Source organism: Lissotriton vulgaris, chromosome 2_1 (assembly GCF_964263255.1).
Source record: "Lissotriton vulgaris chromosome 2_1, aLisVul1.2, whole genome shotgun sequence".
In the NCBI taxonomy this organism is placed as follows: Eukaryota; Metazoa; Chordata; class Amphibia; order Caudata; family Salamandridae; genus Lissotriton; species Lissotriton vulgaris.
Genome location: NC_141687.1, coordinates 320,592,130 through 320,612,099, shown reverse-complemented (window position 1 = coordinate 320,612,099; position 19,970 = coordinate 320,592,130). Strand labels below are relative to the sequence as shown.

Sequence of the window (19,970 nt, the reverse complement as noted above, 5' to 3'; positions counted from 1 at the left end):
CTAGGGTTTTATAGTTTTTAGGATTAAATGGTTAAAATTGCTTCCAGGCATTTTTAAGCAAAACATTTTATTTCTACAAATTCACGTGAAACACGTCCCCAGATCTACATATGGGCCTGATTAGGTAGTTTAGGGTTTTTTTTAGGAAAGTTTCAGCTATTGGTATTGTAAATGACAAATATTTTATTTATGTGTTGGTTTTGAAACCAGCAAAATTAATAGCTTTGTCATTTACAATGCCAATAGAAGGGGAAATGAGTTGGACCAGCTTCAATTCCAATGTGTAAAACTGACACGGAGTTGGTTATCCGCAGCGAGAGCAGAACCCGCTGAACTATCTCCCCACCAACGAACATAATGAAATACATTTTCTCAGTTTAAAACATCTGTACAAATATAAAATGTTTCCTAGAGAAACAGCTGACAAAAATAAAATACGAAATAGCACCTGAGGTCTTCAAAGTCACATTTTTGACAAAAGCTCCGCTGAAAAGACAAACCAGTGGAAAAAAAACAAGCACTGGCGTTGCCAATAGGTTTCCCATTTGGAAAGTTGGATCTATTGGTTTTGTAAATGACATTTTATATTTATATATTGTTATTGACAATGCCAATAACGATATATAAATATAAAATGTCATTTACAAAACCAATAGCTCCAACTTTCCAAATGCGAAACCTATTGGCAACGCCAGTGCTTGTTATTAGAAGCCTCCCCCATCGCTCGCATTCCCGCCCCCCCGCCCCAACAGGCTCTCCCGCCCCCATCCGGCTTCCCTCCGACCATGTGGTCGCCTTTACATAGTGCATTACACAGTGAGTTACAGCCCTCAGTTCACGACAGGCGACACTGTTTCAAGCTGTTTTCAAGCTTTCAAGCTTTATTCTGCTTTTCTTCCTTGAACATCAGCGGCTGGCCGTGCCCGGCATGGGACTTGAACCCTCCACCCTCATTATGCATGCAGATACTTTGTGAATATATATAAAGGTGGTGTTTGGGGCAGTGAGGTGTAAACATTGGTGTTGGCACTTTAGAATGAAAAGAAGACTACACCTCACAGTGTAGGTACTCAGGCAATAAAGATTTAGGAAACTGCCCAATGTTTCCACTGGCAGTGCAGATGACACTTTCTGGGTTTCTCACTCTTGAACATGGCTCAAAGTAGACAAGCACTGGCGTTGCCAATAGGTCTCGCAGTAGGAAAGTTGGAGCTATTACAATTGCAAATAACAATGCCTTTTATTTTTGTTTTCATTTAAAAAACATAAAAGGCTTTGTCATTTACAAAACCAATAGCTCCAACTTTCCTACTGCGAGACCTATTGGCAACGCCAGTGCTTGTTTTCTTTTATGCTGGATCAAAATGACAAGTGGGCACATTTGATTTTTTTTTTTTTTAAAGAGGGCTAGAACAACATTGGTCGATTATAATATGTTAATCTATAAAACGTCATTACAACCTCTACTCCCGCGTTCACTTTATATCTCATCCCCCAGTCACAGTCGTGAGGAACGTTTATTGAGGTGTAATGCTGTGACCTCACTACTTCACAAAAATGGCAAGTGAATCAGTTTCCTAGTCAGTGTTCCTTTGAACTGGTAGAACATCTGCATACCTGATTTTGATAGCCAGCTGTCATTGACCTGGTTCGGACCTTTATCTCTCTGTTTATTTTTTAATGTGTTCATAAGGAATCACATCTCTCCATGGATCTAAATCAGGGAACGCCATGTTCGGAGCTGCCATGTGTGTATACTTTTAATAGTCCTTGTGTTTGCCAAGCCAACATTTGTATGACCTGTTTTGCTAACACGACTTCTGCTTTATTGGATGACTGTCTCACCCGAACCTTCCTCTGGAATGTCTTTGGTTCTTGGGAAACAATCAGTCACTCATCTGCCTAATGGACCCATGGAAATGTTAAACTCACAGACAATTATGGCTTATAGGCAAACAGCAGTTCACTTGCTAAAAAGTGGGCGCTCATAGTTATGAAGTAAAACAGCAAAATTAGAAGTCGCAAGAGGACGTACTACCAAGCATCTCACCTCTTGGTGTTGAACGACTGGTGGTATGGGGACAGGGGTGACCCGGCCTATGCGGTTGAGAGAGCGCTGATGGGCTCTTCATCCCTACATGCGCTGCTGTACTCGGCGTCACTCCGGAGATCTCTCCCCGCGGCCACGCAAGTGATTTTCCGCGTTTGGAGGCAGGCATTGCGTAGGATGGGGTGGTGGAACGTGCTTACCCAGGAAACCACACTCTGGCGAAATGGTCGGCTACCCCAGCTGCTTGCGCTGAGGGGCTTTCAGGGATGGGATGCAATAGGTATCTCTACTCTCGGTGATGTTGTGTCAGGGTGCGCTCTCAAATCATTTACAAATATGCAGGAGAAATCTTCCCGAATTTAGCCCTCTGGAAACCAAAATCTTTATGAGGGAGCAGCCGGACAAGAAATTGTGGCGCATATACCAGACGCTGGTGCGTCACTGCTCATCAGACCTGCTGGGCCTGAGGACTGCGTGGGAGCGGGATGTTGGAGAGTTAGACGAGGAGGATTGGGTGGAGGCCCTGGAAAGCCCAAGGGGAGCAGCAATATCCGTGCGCCTGTGCCTGATTCAGTTCCGCTATCTGCACCGCACATACTATACCTGGCACCGTCTGTGGAAGGCAGGCATGATAGCGTCTCCCAAGTGTCTCCGCTGTGGGTCAGAGTCGGGTACCCTGCTGCACACGGTTTGGGAATGCACAGCGCTGCAAAGGTTCTGGGATGGGGTACATCGTTGTCTGGTGGAGGCTCTGGCCTGGGAGATTCAGAGGGACCCCAAGTTAGCTCCATTGCATGTCATGACTGGAGTCGGGGGCAACCGCTACAAGCGCCACCTATTATTGCTGGGTCTCACGCTGGCGAAGCGTGATATAGCTAGAGAATGGAAGGCGCCTCGGGCCCCGTCACTTGCCGCTTGGAGGAATGGAATGGACTATTGTATGGGTCTGGAGCAGCCTGTGTTTGTGGCCAGGGGGTGTCCTGGAAAGCACTGTAAAATCTGGAAGAGGTGGGCAGAATACCGGGGGCTGGACCTGGACCCGCCGTGTGAGGTGGCCATCCTCCCAACTCTCTGATGCATGGGACTCTGATATTACACTGTTGGTGCACGGTACACATGGCTAATGGTTTTTTTTCTCTTTGTTTTACTGTAACATGGTTCGGTCAGACAGGCAGCTACGCAAGGGGGGGTGGGACTCTTGGGGGGAGGGGGATGGTGATTAATCCTACTGTTTCTGATATTCCGATTGGGGAAGTTCTCATGTTCTTATTACACACTGTGGAGGATGATGCAGCTTAATTGATGGTGGCAGTAGACTCTGGATGACAGAGCTATGCATAACTATGTGTGTTTCAACAATAAAATCTGTTTAAAAAAAAAAAAGAAGAAGTCGCAAGAGGAAATAGACTGCTGGCTGAAAGCCTGACTGAAGGTGCCTTGAGAAAACTTCGCAATACCGCAGTCACCTGTCAGGACCGTCTCTGAAAGCTGAGCAGCCTTTTACCGGGGTCTATCACATGTCAACATCATTTTTGACAGGCTGGCAGAACTGAGGAAGAGTCATCACATGGCAGGGAAACCTGTAAAATACCAGCAGGGGTGGGGAAGTGCCCAAGGGTCAATCATGTTGAAAATGTGGTTCAGATAGGCTGGTAGAGCTGGTTGCCGATTATTCACATGTCACTGAAAGATTAGGAGAGATAATCACGGTCACGTCTGAAATGCTGGCTAATACAGGTTGAGTCATACCTTAGTCTTGCATCTGAAAGTGCATCAGCACTACTGCATCCAACGATTTCCACCCTAGACATCAGATCCCAAGGATGTGAATTTCACAATCCCTTAAGGACATCTCTCAGCCCTACCCTATTCAAGATTTACATCACAGCACTCACCAATGCAATCAGATTTCATGGCATCTCTATTTTTTTCTATGCCAATGACACCTACCTCATCCTCTCAATGTCCAAGTCATCCACGACCAGATCCAACTTCACTAAACGCATGATCTGCGTAGAAGAATGGATAAAAACCAACTGCCTGGAACTCAACTACTTGGAAAAGAGGGAAGGGATGATTTTTGGGAACAAGAATGCCCCATGGGACTCCACCTGGTGACCATCAGAGCTTGGACCAACACCTATACCCTCTAACCACACAAGAAACCTGGGAATCATCGTAGACGACAAACTCAACATGGCCTCACAGGTCAAATCAGACAGATTACCCTGCTTCCACATACTACGCCTTTTCAGAAAAATCTTCGAATGGAGCCCCATGAACACCAGGCGTACCGTCACTCAAGCCCTGGCCATGTAAAGTTTAGACACGGCAACGCACTCTATGCTGGAATCTCCAACCACCTCTTCCACTGACTTCAGACCATCCAGAGAGCAACAGCAAAACTCATCCTGGGCCTCTAATGTCGCACACAAATTAGCCCACATTTCTGAGAACTCCACTGGCTGCCTTTGAACAGATGCTCCACTCATGTTTACAAAGCACAGCGCCACATAGGACCAGCATACCCCAATTGCTGCCTACATTTCTACCATTCCCCCAGACTCCTATGCTCGGCCTCTCTCTCCCTTGCACACACCCCATGTATCCGCAAAAGCAGAACATGTGGCCTAGCATTCTCCTACACTGCATCCAAAACATCAAACAACCTCCCTCCACACATCAAGGGCTCCTCCTTGCTTCTTGAAAGCCACAAGTGGCTGTAGACCTGGCTCTTCAACTAACCCCAGCAGGTGACCTGCATGTAGGAACCTGGAATATTATACAGTGAGGCTGGTTAAACTTCACTATGTAATACTCTCACAATGCCCCTAAAATAGGTTCTTTGTATTCACACTAATAAATCCCTAGCTCACGATTGATAGAGTGGCACACAGCAGTCAGGCTTTACTAGAGGAATGTGTTAAGCATTTTAGAGTACCAACCTGGATGACAATTAATTGACACGATTCAAATGAAATCTGAACCTAACTTATAAAAACAAGGCAGATTTTTCTATAAATTAAGACACCAAAATGAACATAATCGGATGAGTATAAACTGAGTTATGGATTTTAGAAGGAAAATTAAATCACTGCAATTGAATATATTGCAGAACATGAACTTTGTGGTCAATGGTAAAAAGCACTAGTAACATTCAGTCACTTGCAGGTTGAGTTGCGTGGAACCCACTGGATGTTAAGGTGATGCAGTTACTAGGACCAACCAATGGCAGTCCGCTTAATTTTACCTGGCATGAGAGGCCCGGATACAGAGTTGGCCTGGCTGTCCTTGGTGCTGATGTGCAAGAGCAAGCTGGTTTTACCACTTACACAGTGTTGGTGAGGAAATAGATGCAAAAAGTAAACAACGAGGCAACGGAGGTGGTTGGTCGAAGGTGCTATGGAGTTCCCTTGAGTTACAGCATCGAGCAAAGATGGAGGTAGCCTGACTGGCCACCAACAAGTCTTAGCACCAGTAAGGTCAGCATGAAGATATTAAGGCATGCAGAGTTCTGGGAGAAAACTGTAGCCACCTGAAACTTTCTGGTGGTCAAGACTACACTTCCCACAATCTACCGAGCCATCTACATTGAATGATCCTTCGGAGGGCCTGATGGACAGCAATTCTTTTGTTACTGGAGCGTGCTTTACCTGGGGATTGCAGGAGACTCATGCAGTTAGCCCAAGGGAGGTCTGGAGTTAACTTTGGCTCTCAAAGGGGTCCCTTTGTCTGGGGGAACCAGTCTTTGGCCATGCGGTAGTCACAGTCATGCTGTTGCAGGGTGGTTGCCACAGGTGCGGAGTATCGCACCTTTGTTTTGAGCAGGTCCTGGAGTACAGACTTAGGTTTTGACTTTGTCCTTTGTTACAAATTGAATCAGATCTGAGGTTCTGGTGCTAGGGGTGAGGTTCTGGTGCTAAGGGTGGGGTATATTTCGGGGTGTTAGGGATGTGGGTGCAAGTAGCCAATGGGCTACGGGTCGCTGTGGCTAATTCGCCCCTGAGATGACCACGTCCTGGGGTGTGAGGGTGCAAACTTTGCTTCCCAGAACCCTTTATTCTGCCACTTTTAAACATGGCAGAAATCTTCTTTTGCTGTACATACTAGGTAGCAAACCCTAGGGTTGTGGCTAGCTTTCTGAGGGTGTACACCTCCTATCTAATTTTCTGGCTGCTCGGGTGCTAATGTACCTGGAGGTAGGGTGAGGGCTGTTTCCTCTTTTGGGAGGCAGCCTGATTGCATATCAGAGATGGTGTATGCTCATTAGATCACTTCACTAGCCATTCTGTAAGGGAGGGAGGTTTCACCTCCTTCCCAGACAGGCCTTTCTTTCTGATACCTGGGAGTGTTCACATCTCCTGGCAGGGGGGCATATTGCTGTCTAGGTCAGCCGGGGCACTGGAAAGGCTGGGGCCACCAGGTGGGTATCTTATAAGATAGCCACCTGTGTGTATGTCACATCAAACTGGACATGGGAATCAAGTCGTATCAAAGATATTTGCTTTAGCCTTGCCACTTATGGTGAGGGTGAATTCGAATTGGAGCAGTTTGCACTGTTCCTGCTGTCTGCAGTGGCAGGCCTGCTGTTATCTGTTTACTTGGGTCAAGCAGGGTGGCACAAACAGAGCTCCAGGCCCTGGTGACCCCTTTAACACCCATTCTCTGGATAACCTTAGTACCACTTACCAGGGACTTATAAAGGAGTTAACGTCCTTGCCAATTGGGGTTACAAATTTACTTGCATCATTTTTAGGAAGAGAACCATTGGGTCTGGGAAGCAGGCACTTTCAGAGTCATAACCAGAAGTACTGGGGGGAAATGTAGGTTGACCATAAAAAAGGGCCTTTTCCTACACTACACACCTACTCCAGTGCTTGGATGGCTTTTGGATGATACATCACACTCTACAAATCCATGTAACAAAACATAAAAAAGCCATTGTTAAGGCAGCAAGTATGGACCCAGTGGAGCTCTGGGCAGAGAGGTGTCTTAGTAGGAGATATTAAAAGGGGTGACATTCTCTAGCGACAAATGTGAATAATTCATACATTTAGTTAATTTGACTTGACACACTATATTCTGTGTGTCATAAGTATAAGTATTTAAAGTTAAATAAGTAACTCAAATTTGGGGCCATATGTATCACAATGTTCTTTTGCGATTCTCAAATAGCGATTTTTTGTGAATCGCTTTTTGAGATTCGCAAAACGCTATGTATGTAGGACTTGAAAATAATTTTGCAAATCCTACATATTCCTTATTTACAAATCGCAAATTGCGATTTGCAATTAAGGAATATCTCCCCTTTCATTCCAATGGGCCTCAAGGCCCATTGGAATGAATGGGAAGACATTCTCAATTTGTGATTCTCAATTAGAGAATCGCAAATTGAGAATGCAGTTTCAAGGGTGCCAGGGTGTCAAAAGGACACTTTGTTGCACCCCTGAAATGTGCATGTGTGCACATGTGGCGCACATACATGCCCAAAGGGCATGTTAGTGAGCCACATGGCACTTTGAAAAATGCGAAAAAGTGCATTTTTCAAAGAAATCGCATATTACCACCAACTAGAAGTTGGTGGTAATTTGCGGTTCTATAAGGCCAAATTACACTTTTTATGTGCTTCTTACATTGCATTTAAGGAATCACAATTTGCATACTAGAATGGCACAATTCTGTATCAATTGCCAGAGTACCTCAGTGTGGCCACTAAGTTAATAATAGGCTTGGGCGGTGTTCATGAAGTTTTGCTATTCGGAAATCAGCAAAGTGACCAAAAAACTCAGCTGTGCTATGCGAACATCCGCAAGCGCTTGGTTACGCCGTTCACATTGATTTTCAGTACTAGATATTTGTCCCGCGCTGCAAAATAAGTGTGAAAGGTACCATGCGCAGTGCAAGACGGCACTGCTTCTTTTCTGCCACTTAAGTAGATTTCAACGCAAACGGAAAGTTTCTCAATGCGAGCGGTTGCAAGACCGCTCACGTTGAGAAATCTCACCAGGAGATGGATTTTCATAGCTTGCCAACTTGAGGTTGGAGAGCGTGAGAGAGGAAAAACGCTCCGCTCTGCGAACTCCTCATGCTCTGCGGAGCGCGGAAAACTAGGCAAACTCCACCAATGGAGCGGAGTTCACCGCCCAGGCCTAGTTAACAATTGAAGATTTTTTTAACTATATTTATGTCATTTTATATTTTCTATGAATAAAAGAAACTTCTATCTTTGTAGATCACAGTGATCCTGTTGAAAGACCGTGTATTTATCACCCTGCCACTAATCATAGGTAGCACAGCTGGTGGCCTGCTGCTGCTGGCCCTGATTGTCATCATCATGTGGAAGGTGAGTGTTTGTGTGTTAATGGCAGTATCCAGTTTTCTGCTCTGTTATTAGTTTTTTAATACATCAATGTAGAGTTTCACTTCAGCCAGCTATCAGTTTTAGTAGAAAAGAGTTCTGAATCATAGGATGACAACACACTTGTGAGAAGCCGGCCTGTTATATGCTGTCCACTAATGTAAGTGGGCACCATGCACAAGTCCAGACAACCCTTATGGTGATTTAGGAGGTCTCAGACAACCTTGGAAAGCTATCCAAGTGGTAGCTGTGGAGACAGCAGCCTTCAGGCTTAGTCTTGAAGGAGTGTGAAGTAGCGTGTTTTACCAGAATGCAATATTATAGTATAGATTAAATAAAAAAGAACCACAGAAAGTATTTATAAAAATATGTATTTATTATATAACCCTATCTAGTACGTTATAGTATCTCCTACATGGAGATAGGTGCAAAACACACAATACTTCAGCAAAGAAATCACAGTAAATACCACTAATACATAGTGGGCCGGAGGAGGGTGTCCAAACCATATACTAAGAAAGTGGTATAAGAACCACGACTTGAGTCAGGACAATGTTGAGATGACGTAGAATCACTGGAAACTCAAGGAACCACCCAAGGTGAGTAGATAGGGAACCCATGGAGGACGCATGCAGGGTGGGAACACGACCCCGGGCTCCGTACAACTCTATGTGTAAGTCTCTGTTAGAGTTTTAAAGATTAAGGACCCTTCCCAGTGGACCCTGAATAAACCCCGTTGCAGACAGAGAATGGCGAGCCACCCTACCCGTAGATACCATGGTACATAAGTTATGTATCCCAGCAAAGCCAGGTGCATAGGTGTGAAGTGGCGTCAGAAACCATTGTCAAACCCAATGGTGGACTTCAGGAAAGTGCTGATGCTAGAAGAGGAGAAAGTGTACTTTTAATGCTTCTGTTTAGCTCACCTAGGATTTACTGGAGCCTAACTTTAAAAGCAAAAAACTATTTAAAAATGTAAAACACCACCAAATCACCAGTACCCAGGCCCAGCTCTTCCGGTGCTGCTGCATTGCTCTTGCTCCTGTCTTCCCCTTATTTGTTCCCCATTTTATGAGTGCTTTCTCCTTGCTTTTTCCTCGTTTTCAATTGCTTTCTCCTTCTTTTCATACTGGCCATGACTGCCACAGCACAACTCCAGTGCATTCTACTCAACGAACAATCGCTCTGCAAACATGCCATGGAGATCTTGGATACTATCTCATCCCTCACCCTGGACATCAACTTTCTCACAGAGACCTGGCTGAACCCCACCTCCTTGCCCGATATCACTATCACCACACCTGAAGGCTACAAGTTAGCACACCAAGGACCAAATCAACAAACATGAAGGTGGAATTGCCATCATCTACAAGGACACCATCCGCTGCACAACATTCCCAGATGACACAAACCTGATAATATAGCTTCTCAATTTCCAACTTCACATAGATTGAAAAAGCACCATCAGAGGAACCCTCCCATAAACACCACCACAATCACATGCACAAGATCCTGCAATGCCATCCCTGACCATATTGTCCCGATGGCCATCGACTCCAAGCATTACATCTTCCGAGGAGGTCTCAACTTCCACCTCAATGACCCCGATGACACCAACACAATCGACCTTCTGAAAAGGATGAGCAACATCAGCTTCCATCAACTCGTTGTCAATCTCAGCCACATCGTAGGACCCACGAGTACAGCCACGCCTCACAACTCTCCTGGATTGACCACTAAAGTGTCCACTTCACCATCTCAGGATGTACCAACACTGGCACCACACCGCCTAGCTCAACACCCAGCAACTGGAAAAGGATATCAGAAGACCAGTGGAAAAACGTTCTTGATTCCCACCTCCAAATCACACCATCTGAACCAGAACAGGCTGGGAAGAACTTCTCCCAGTGGATCACATAATATGCCAACATAATTAACCCTGCCAAGCCAGGAAAATCCAAAGTACTGACCAGAAGAGCCAGCTTGTTCACCGCAGAGCTGAAATCCTCCAAACACAACTGCCAATAACTTTAACGGTAGTGGTGCACTAGCCAAAAGACCGGAGATCATACCACCTTCAAAACACCACTCAACCAGGACTTCCGTCTTGTGAGAGAAACAAATAAAAATACTCTAGCAGACTGTCTAGAAGCTAGTACAAAACACAGCAAAGAGCTCTTCACCATCCAAGACTGTGTGACACCCTGGCGGACTTCTTCCATGACAAGTTCTCAGCCATCTATGAGAACTTCAAACCCCAACTCCCACTGACACAGGAAAACAAATCCCAAACACCTGCTCACCCGTTTGTCGAACAAGCAGGTATACATGGCCTTGCTTACAACTGGATCAAGTCCTTTTTGACAGGTAGAACCCAGGCAGTTCGCCTTGGTACCTTCACGGCCCCCAAAGTGTCCATCTCATGTGGAGTACCACAGGGTTCCTCCCTTTCCCCTTTATTGTTTAACCTTTACCTTAGGCCATTGATGCATTCATTAAAGAACAGGAAGGTCACCGTCTTTAATTACGCTGACGATCTCCAGCTGATTTTTTCTTTGGATTCCTCTAACTGTGCCATGGAATTTAAAACTACAATGCTGTATATCCAACGCTGGATAGATCGTAATCATCTAAAGCTCAACCCAGGCAAGACAGAACTTGTTTTGCCTGGGAAAAGTGAGAGCAGATGGGGCCCTCATTTCTGGCCAAGGGAATTCGGTCCTTCCCCCACCCCTTCGCCCTTTGTGAAAAGTTTGGGAGTCATTATAATGCTGATCTCTCTCTCAGAGGCCAAGTGGATTCGGTCGTATCTACTAGTCTCTTCAAACTGCGAAAAATCAGAAAGATCCCCCATCTGCTGACTCATGCAGCCCTGGTTCAGGCGGTGCTAGCACTGGTCTTATCCCGCCTTGACTTTTCTTATGCTCTTTACATAGGACTGCCACTTTGCTTGCTCAACCGTCTTCAGATAGTCCAGAATCAAGCAGCCAGACTAATTTACAAACAGCCGAGATGGCAGTCAGACAGACCTTGCTTGCAAAAACTCCATTGGTTACAGGTGGTGCATCGGGCTGCATTTAAGGTTAACTGCCTGGCGTTCAAGGCGCTTCACTGCAAGAGCCCTAGGTTCATCAATGACATGGTCATAAAGTATGCTCCCAGTCGTAACCTACGCTCCTCCCACTTACACCTACTGTCCACCCCAGCCATTAAACTTAAGAGACAGGGAGGCAGTAGGGTCTCATACTTAGCCCCCAAATGCTGGAACTCTCTTCCATTGTCAATCAGAAGCTGTGACAATTTACTGTGCTTTAGAAAGGCCTTAAAAACCTGGCTGTTCACTCAAGCCTACTAACGCCCGGTTTGCTACGCAATCACTCAACTTTAACGCCATGAAACCTTTGGTGACCATGCGCTTTACAAACTTCTGATAACATAACATAACATATGCTAACGATACTAAGCCTACCCTCTCACCGTCTGAAGACTCGTTCACCACCAGAGCCAACTTTCATAGATGTATGATGCACATCACCGACTGGATGAAGGAGAACTGTCTCAAGCTTAACACAGACAAGACTTAAGTCCTCATCTTTGGGAACAAAACCTCGCCATGGGATGATACTTGGTGGCCTGCTGAACTCAGCCCTTCCCCTGCCCCAACAGACCACGCCTGGAACTTTGTCATCAGCTATCCAGAAACAGGTAAACGCAGTATTGTCCGCCTGCTCTCACGTCCTACGCATGCTCTGTAAGATTTGAGGTGGCTCCCAATCAACACCATAAGGACCGTCAATCAGGCCCTGTTTCTCTCATTGTGGAAAAACTGAGTGCTCTCCCGGAGGTCCTAAATACCGTGATGGCTGAAATGAAAACTCTGGGGCATATTATCAAGGGGGTTTATCTCCGCTTTTTTGGCTTTAAAAGCCAAGAAAGCGGAGATAAAATGATCTCCCTATTACCTAGCTGTCGCTAACACCAGTTAGCGACAGCTAGTAGGAGATAGCGACCATCTTGGGCCCCACTTTGCATGTCAGTGATATTTACCACTAATGACATGCAAAGTGGGCGTGCCAAGATGTTAGCGACTGGAAACAGTCGCTAACATCGCTATCTCCTATTACCAACTTTTGGAGATATTCGCGCTAAGCGGGAATATCTCCAAAAGCTAACACCTGCCCTGAGCAGTTCTTAGCCATGTTATCCAATGGGAGGTGGATAACATGGCTAAGAGCATTAGCTCGGTAATGCATGAATATCGCTGACTTTTCAGCGATATTCATGCATTGCGGCCGATTTTTATCGCATTTGCGATAAACCTTGGTAATACCAAGGTTTATCTGCGATAAAAATCACCGCAGCTCACCGGTACAAAATATTGCCGCTAAGCCAACATAGCGATAATTATCGCTAGTTGTTGGTAATATGCCCCTATATCATCTCAAGGAGACCCGGTAGGGCCAACAGAAGCAGCCACCCATGATCATCATAAGAGCACAACACAGCCGGATCGTGCTTGGGACAAAGGATCAGTTGCTTTACTCCCCCAGGATGGAAAAACTGCAGGGCCCAAGTGTCTCAGGCTTACATATGCCTAGGTAGCCACTCTAGAACCATGCTTCCAGTACAAAAAGTCATTGAGCAGTGATTCAATAAGCATTTGTCAGGAATATCGATCACACCCCTGTCAACTGTCATATGACAAACACCCAAGTCCTTCACAGGGTGGAGAAGCTACCCCCTGTGAAACTAGTGCGGCTTCTATAACAACTCAAGAGCTGGATCTAACTGCCCAGTGGGTAAAACCCAAAATGATTCAACTAAAAGCTCCCAACATGTTTGAAATGGGTGTGGTACTAGGAAAATTGCTCATGATGGAAGAGGGGATACCAGTAGGTGACACCAAGTTTTACATGTGTGGCCTTGAACCCATAGTAGACCACAAAGCATGGGACTTATTAGGTCCACTGCAAGAACCGACAAATACAGGGGAGCCCGTCAATAGTCAAGGATTTAGAACTAGAAAGACAACTTGAATGCCATGCGGTCCACAGACCTCATATCCATAGAATTCTTCAAGCCTAGAGCGGAGCAGCAAACAAAATCAACATTGGTCAAATTCTCATCCCCTGACATGGCACAGGCTGTCACAGAGATCAGTTAAGCCATTGGACATTATGGTATAAAATCACAGCTTACCATCAAAACGCTTAGTTGTTCCAGGATTGGCCTGTGCAGGTAACAGAGGTGGGGTGGGGTAGGTGGGGACTCAACAGACGACGATGAGGGAAAATTAAATAAATAATGATTTTTCCCTCATCATTGTCTGTCAAGTCCCCCACCTCGCCCTACTGTTCTTCCCTGCATGGGCTGCCCCTGAGTTGTTCATGCTAATAATTTCACTGTGGCAGCCCATGGACTGCACTCAATTAAGACATCACCCCGATAGGAGTGTAGGAATGTGGCATACTGGAGAGAAGAAAAAGGGATGAGGCAAGGAATAAATAGAAAGAAGAGGACGCATCAAATCTGAATGTCGCCACAATATCTCCAAGAGTAGGAGGGCCATATTAAATTCTACAAAACCCCTAGGTATGGTAGTAACCAGCTTTTAATTGTGAAACGCAGCAAGGAGAACACGAAGAGCTTCACTTGATGTATTCACAGTAAAAACCACAGGGGGGACGCATGGCATACAATGTTGACTGGTCTTGGCTCGCACCAGCATTGTCAAATGCACCCAAAGCATGGATAGCCCCACCAACAACCGCTGCCGCACAGTTGGACCTCCTAGAGTCATTGAACATCTGCTCATGGAATCTGGGAGGACTATCCTCCTATCTGACTGACAGCAGCATTATCACTTGCTAGCACAGCTTCCAAGTACTTGTACTGTAGGAGGCTTGGGCACTACATTACTTTTTGTAATTTCACTGCCCTGCCTTTAGTGCAAACCCTAAGGGGGGGCTGAAAGGAGGCTTGGAAATCTATGTAAGTGTAAAGTCGAGATAACTGTCACACCAGTGGACCTTAAAGAAAACTGGATGCAAGCAGTAAAATGAACAGGCTGACCACATCCACAAAACAAGCCTCTTGTAGGAGTCAACGTATATATACACCCAAGCCGTAAGGAAAACAGTACAAGTCGCCAAACTGGAGTACTTTATTCCAACTTAATAAGCGATCATCATGACTCCCATCTTCTAATTAGAGGTGACTAACTTAAATGTGCTTCCCCAGTAAAGCCACAGACGAATGCATCTCTATGAAAGTCGCGGTGAGTGGCATCGCGGAACAGCAACTCTGAAGAGACCTCACAGGGATGCTACGGGAGAAAAGCAGGACGAATCATGTATGTCACTTGGTTTAAGAGTGTTAAATGGGCACTTTAAGGATGATCAGCCACAAGTCTGCATGCACCTTAGCTCAACTATGAATACAATCACTGATTAAACAATATCGAACCTCGCTTTATTCAAATAAATTGCTAGCTACAGTGCAGACTATAGTGTGGCAAACTCACCGATGGAAGATGCCCGCTTGGATAACCTAAAGAGGTTAATATGGAATACCTGTATCTTTTCTGAGGTAATGGTACGATGTGGTAAGTTGCCAGAAGACTGCAACCACACAAAGAGTGACTGCATCACAGTATGGGAGCAGCTTGTCAGTCTACTACTGGTGTCCTATCCCATCACAGAAAACACCAGGAAGATAGCAGGTTATAAACAAACGTGGATAAACAATCGCCTCAACAATTCCTCGAGTTGAAGAAAAATCCTTTCAGTACAACACAATTGTGCAAAGTAGGACGAATGAGGAACAACTATTAAACAGAGGTCTGGATAACCAAGCAGGCGCTCCTAGAAAGGTACAAGAGAAAAATGTCGCATGCCAATAAAAGAAGATTTTTGGTGGCTGATTCATGCCATAGACGAAGGCACAACCAGGGAGTTTAATTCGAACATAAATGAGGACGCCGGGGTCAGTTGTTACCTACCAGGTCAGTACACAACACCCTTTGAGGGTTTCTGGCCACAGGAACGAAACGTATGATGTCAGATGAGATTAGAAAGCCCCGGCTGGTCATGCAGTGAGGCCCCCTAGAGCCTACTGTGAACAGCCAATACTGAAAGTAATAAAGAAAGCCCACCTGGGCGGCGCTCCAGTCCCGAACAGCTTGCTGCAGGCACTTTTCAAAGCCAATCCTCAGTCCTGGGCTGCAGTGCTGGCTCATCTATACACCACAATTCAGCACCCAGGTACAGTACCAAAGTCCTGGAGAGGCTCCATAATTTATCCTATATACAAAGAGGAGCAAACAGTTATCCTGTATAATATCGGCTCATAGCCCTTACGAGGCCAAATACTACTCAATCCTGTTACTCCAGAACTTGGCTGAATGGGCAAGCACAATGAAGATGGTCCCACTTAACCAGGCAGGTTTCCACCCATTATCTAGTACACTTTCCATTTTAGCACTTACCACTTGCATAGAAAGGACCTTCGTAGCCAAATCAACTTAATAATCTGCTCCTTGTGGACTTCAAGGCTGCCTTTGATGGAGTTTCAAGAAATCTCCTATGGAGAAAGTTTCAAAACCTAGGTATACCACCGACCCTCCTAAGAGCGATCTTGACCCGGTATACAAACGCCTGGCTTCATGTACAATAGGGGCCGGTTCTAAGCAGTCATGTAAAGCGTATTGGGAATTCGGCCTCGATCAGGGATGTGTGCTCGCCCCGTATTGTTTAATCTTCACAGCTCACACATTTCAACCAACCTTGACAAGGTCAATGCAAATCCCCCAAAGCTTGGTGGCGGCCATTTTCAGATCTACTCTATCCTGACACCTTTCTCTACTTAGTAAAACACAGCTAGGTCTCCAGAGGCTTCTCGGTACACTGCATGCGTTTATCATCAAATACCAACTGCTGGTTAATCTTGGCAAAAACAAGACCCTCAACAAAGCATGGAAATCTAATATTGCTGGTGCTTGGAACTTTACCTGTAAAAAAATGGAAAACGTATCAAAGTACAGGTACCTGGGAATCATTTTTGATTTTTATACCCCACAGGCAATTAATGATATCCAACGCACTGTCACTGAGAACAGCATTCCACACATTATCAAATGTGCGCCGGACTACAAAACAAAACAGGTCCTGGCAAAGTGCTAGGCCGCCCCAACCCCCCTCCCCCTATGCTGCAAAAATGGCCCTGTATCAAAAATGACTCCAGCAGCGGCCCAAAACCGGCCCGCACCCTTGCAGCCCACCGGGGAAACGCCTGGTGCCCTCCAGGGCTAGTCCGGCCATTGCAGCCCCTCAATCACTTATCTCCTAAAAGTTATGCGAACCAAATTGTGACCCTCTATTACATATGGAATTGAAATCATGAGAGGGAAATTATCCACACTCCAGGACTTGGAAATAGGCAAGGTTTATTATAGATATATCTTCCGACTCCCGAGCTGCACCTCTCCGGCTCAAGTACGTCTTGAGTTTTGGCTTGACCTAACAAGACCTAGCGAGTAGAAGCTCATTTTTAAATGCTTGCCACAGGCTACCCCCAGCACAATTAGACACCCTGGATTCACTCACTTGGCATGAGAGTCTTCAAATGCAAGGGTCCTTCTCAACATCGCTACTAGGAGGAATCGCTCCATCATTTCACGGGTGGGGAATGTGTTGTCTCACCACTGACGACCACATGCTTCAGAGGAGCTCTGAAGAAGGTCACGCGGCTGCGATCCTTTTTGGAGGATAAAGCCACATTCCCAAAAAAGAGTCATTCCTGGCAAGTCATTAGTACTTATACCAGCTTAAAACCTCAAGCTGCTGTTTTAAAACCGTAAAGAGCACATTTCTACTACACAGCGTTGGCGCGCGCTCAACAGTGGCCAGCCTCAGACCGTGGCACAAAACTGACAGCAATGAAACTTGCAGACTCTGTGGCGCAGACAAAGAAGCGTAACTCCATGTCTAGGCATATTGCCGGCATTATTAAGTGCATGACGTCAGCTGTATAATCAATTATCAGTACACACGAGCGGACAAGCTGTTATAGGGGGGCTGAATTCGAACAACACAACCGTGCAAGCCAGATTTACAAAATGTATGCTTATTTCTGACAAAAAGTTTGGGCAAATATTGTAAGGCAGCTCAGCACCAGGCACTTTAACATAGCTGTGAGCCGTACAGATTCTGATTACGATGCAGTCAATTGCCGTTTTTATTGTAACTGTATAATATTAATTTATTGTATTTTTTATAATATTGTTTTAAACGCATGTAATGGTCTTAAATTTAATTGACTCCGAATGAGGAAGAATACACTTGAAACTGTCACCTCTGTGCCTTAGCAAAACTTTATCAGAATGTTTTAATGAAATAGGGAAAATGGGCAGCATTTGGCTTTGGGCATTAGCAATTTGTACGGCTTTAATGCGTGTCTCCTCGTTCATTCTGGTTTCTCTTTCCGCTTTCTTGCAGTGCGGCTTCTTCAAACGAACCTATAAAGATTTGAGGGAGTAGCATGGGAGAACACCAGTGTCCTCATCATTGAAACATTCATTCCTAGTGATGCCAGCGACCACCACGTCATCGGGAGGACTTGTGGAACTTTAGAGAAAAAAGATTTGCATGGGACAAACTTTATACTGGGATAAAATGACCTGGGCTTTGTCATAAATACTAAAGCTGTTGCAGCCTTTTCTATTCTCCTGCTTTTGTGGTGCTCATTGGTGGCTCTTGCATTGTCTATTAAAGTACATGGGTTCATTAGCCCTGGCTTGGGCTAAGTATACCAAGGACGTGTGAAATGCTTGTTTGACCAGCACATTAGTAGACCTCCCATTCTCCATACATTGAGAACTCTTTGCAGGGAGGAAACAGGCTTGGGTGCAGGTGATCTGCTTTAGGCTACGACTGCAATTATTATGATGATGTTTGTGAAAAAGTATACATGAAATGTAGCTGCTACACTGAAGTTAAGCATATTAACAGTAACAACAGTTTAAAGTCGACCTTAGTTTCCTAGCTGATCTGTTGCTTTGAAATCTCTAAGGCAGAGGTGGTGGGTAATAGTGCTGGGCCTGCTGGCTTATTCCCAGCTCTACAAGATTTTCAGATATGCATGTCAGTCCAAGTCTCCAGTAGTGATTTTCAGTCCATGGTAGCAGTTTCACTAGCAATTGACATTGTATTGACATGTGACCCCGTGAACAGCTTGCTGCCCCCCCCCCCCCCCCCCAGGGGCGGCTCCTCCACAATGGCGGAGGATCGTCGCCCCGCTGGCTCAGAAACAGCAGATGAAAAAAGCAATGTTCTATAATCTTTTTATATTTTGTTTGCAAGCTCTGAGCCAGTGCTGGTGTGGGAGGAGGGAGGGAGAGGACAGGCCGGGCATGGGAGGGGGAGGAGGAGTGTTATGTGCACTTTTAAGTGCGCATGTGTGTTTGGCTGGCCATCTCACGCTGGCCAAACACACATGCGCACTTCTCCAACCCGGCTGTATTGAACAGCCGGGCTGGAGAAACAATAGCTTCCAGTCCCTAGCGGATCGTCTTTTCACCCCACTCAGGCCTATTCCCACTCTGTCTCATACCATAAGAGCAGCACAGGGATTGCACAGGGATTCTGTCCCAGGGTCTGCTGGGTGGAAGAAGATGGAGGCGCAACAGGATGTGGTAAGCGGCTGGCAGCTTAAGGTATGTTCCTTTTTAAAATAAAAATGATTATTACCACCGCACCACCTCCAAGCTCCCACTCACATGCTCCCTGCAACCGCCCACAACCCTTTGTTTGTGGCGGCCGCCACTGCTGCCCACCTCCTAGAATGGACCCCTGCCTCCTCCACTATCCCTGTCCATGTCTTTCAAACAAATAAATAGCAGAATGACAACTGTGCAGGAAAGTTAAGATTGTTACAAAGTTTGCTTTCAGCCTTTGTCAACTAAATTCGTAGTAACTTAGAATGTAAAATGCTAGGGTGCTAAGTTTAATTTAGAATGTGGTACAGTGCTGAGGAGAGTAACTTGAGCACTAGAGTAGAGCAGGAGTCCCACACACAGTGCAAGGCTACATATACTTACCACCAAAGTGCACAATGTGCCCATATAGGTAATTGAATTAGTGCCCACAGTGAGTGTTGTACATCAAAGGTAATGGTAATTTGTGGGGTATCATCTCCTTTGTTCCTCAACTGTTGAGTCTCTCAATAAATATACCTAGCATTCACGGGTAAAGAAGGCAGCAGCCTGGCTGTGACCATGCACACTACGGGGCATGGTTTACAAAGAGACATACAACTCGTAAAGTTACGAGTGTGGATTCTCCGCTCTCAGGCCGGAGTCTCCGCACTGAAGTGCTTAGTGCAGCAATTCCGCCACATGTGCAGAGACCCTGCCTCTGAGTGCGGAGACTCCGTGTCCTCAACTTTATGAGCCTTAAGTCCCTGTGATCGGGCTGCACAAGGGGGCACGAGTGCTCAATGGTTTGGACCGAGGCTACAGAGCTTTACACCTTTTGGTGCAGGTATAATTAGCTCACATTTGGTAGA

At 45.7% G+C, this 19,970-nt stretch overlaps 1 protein-coding gene across 1 annotated transcript in view; it reads left to right on the top strand.

Annotated features, from left to right (window-relative positions):
- Positions 1-18,219, top strand: part of ITGAE (integrin subunit alpha E) — a 771,961-nt gene extending 753,742 nt beyond the window's left edge. Inside the window, exons 31-32 of the mRNA XM_086955032.1 lie at positions 8,283-8,393; positions 17,903-18,219. Of these exons, the coding sequence (XP_086811158.1) occupies positions 8,283-8,393; positions 17,903-17,944 (153 nt within the window). The 3' untranslated portion in view covers positions 17,945-18,219. The remainder of the gene's footprint in view (positions 1-8,282; positions 8,394-17,902) is intronic.
- Positions 18,220-19,970: the final 1,751 nt, after the last annotated feature.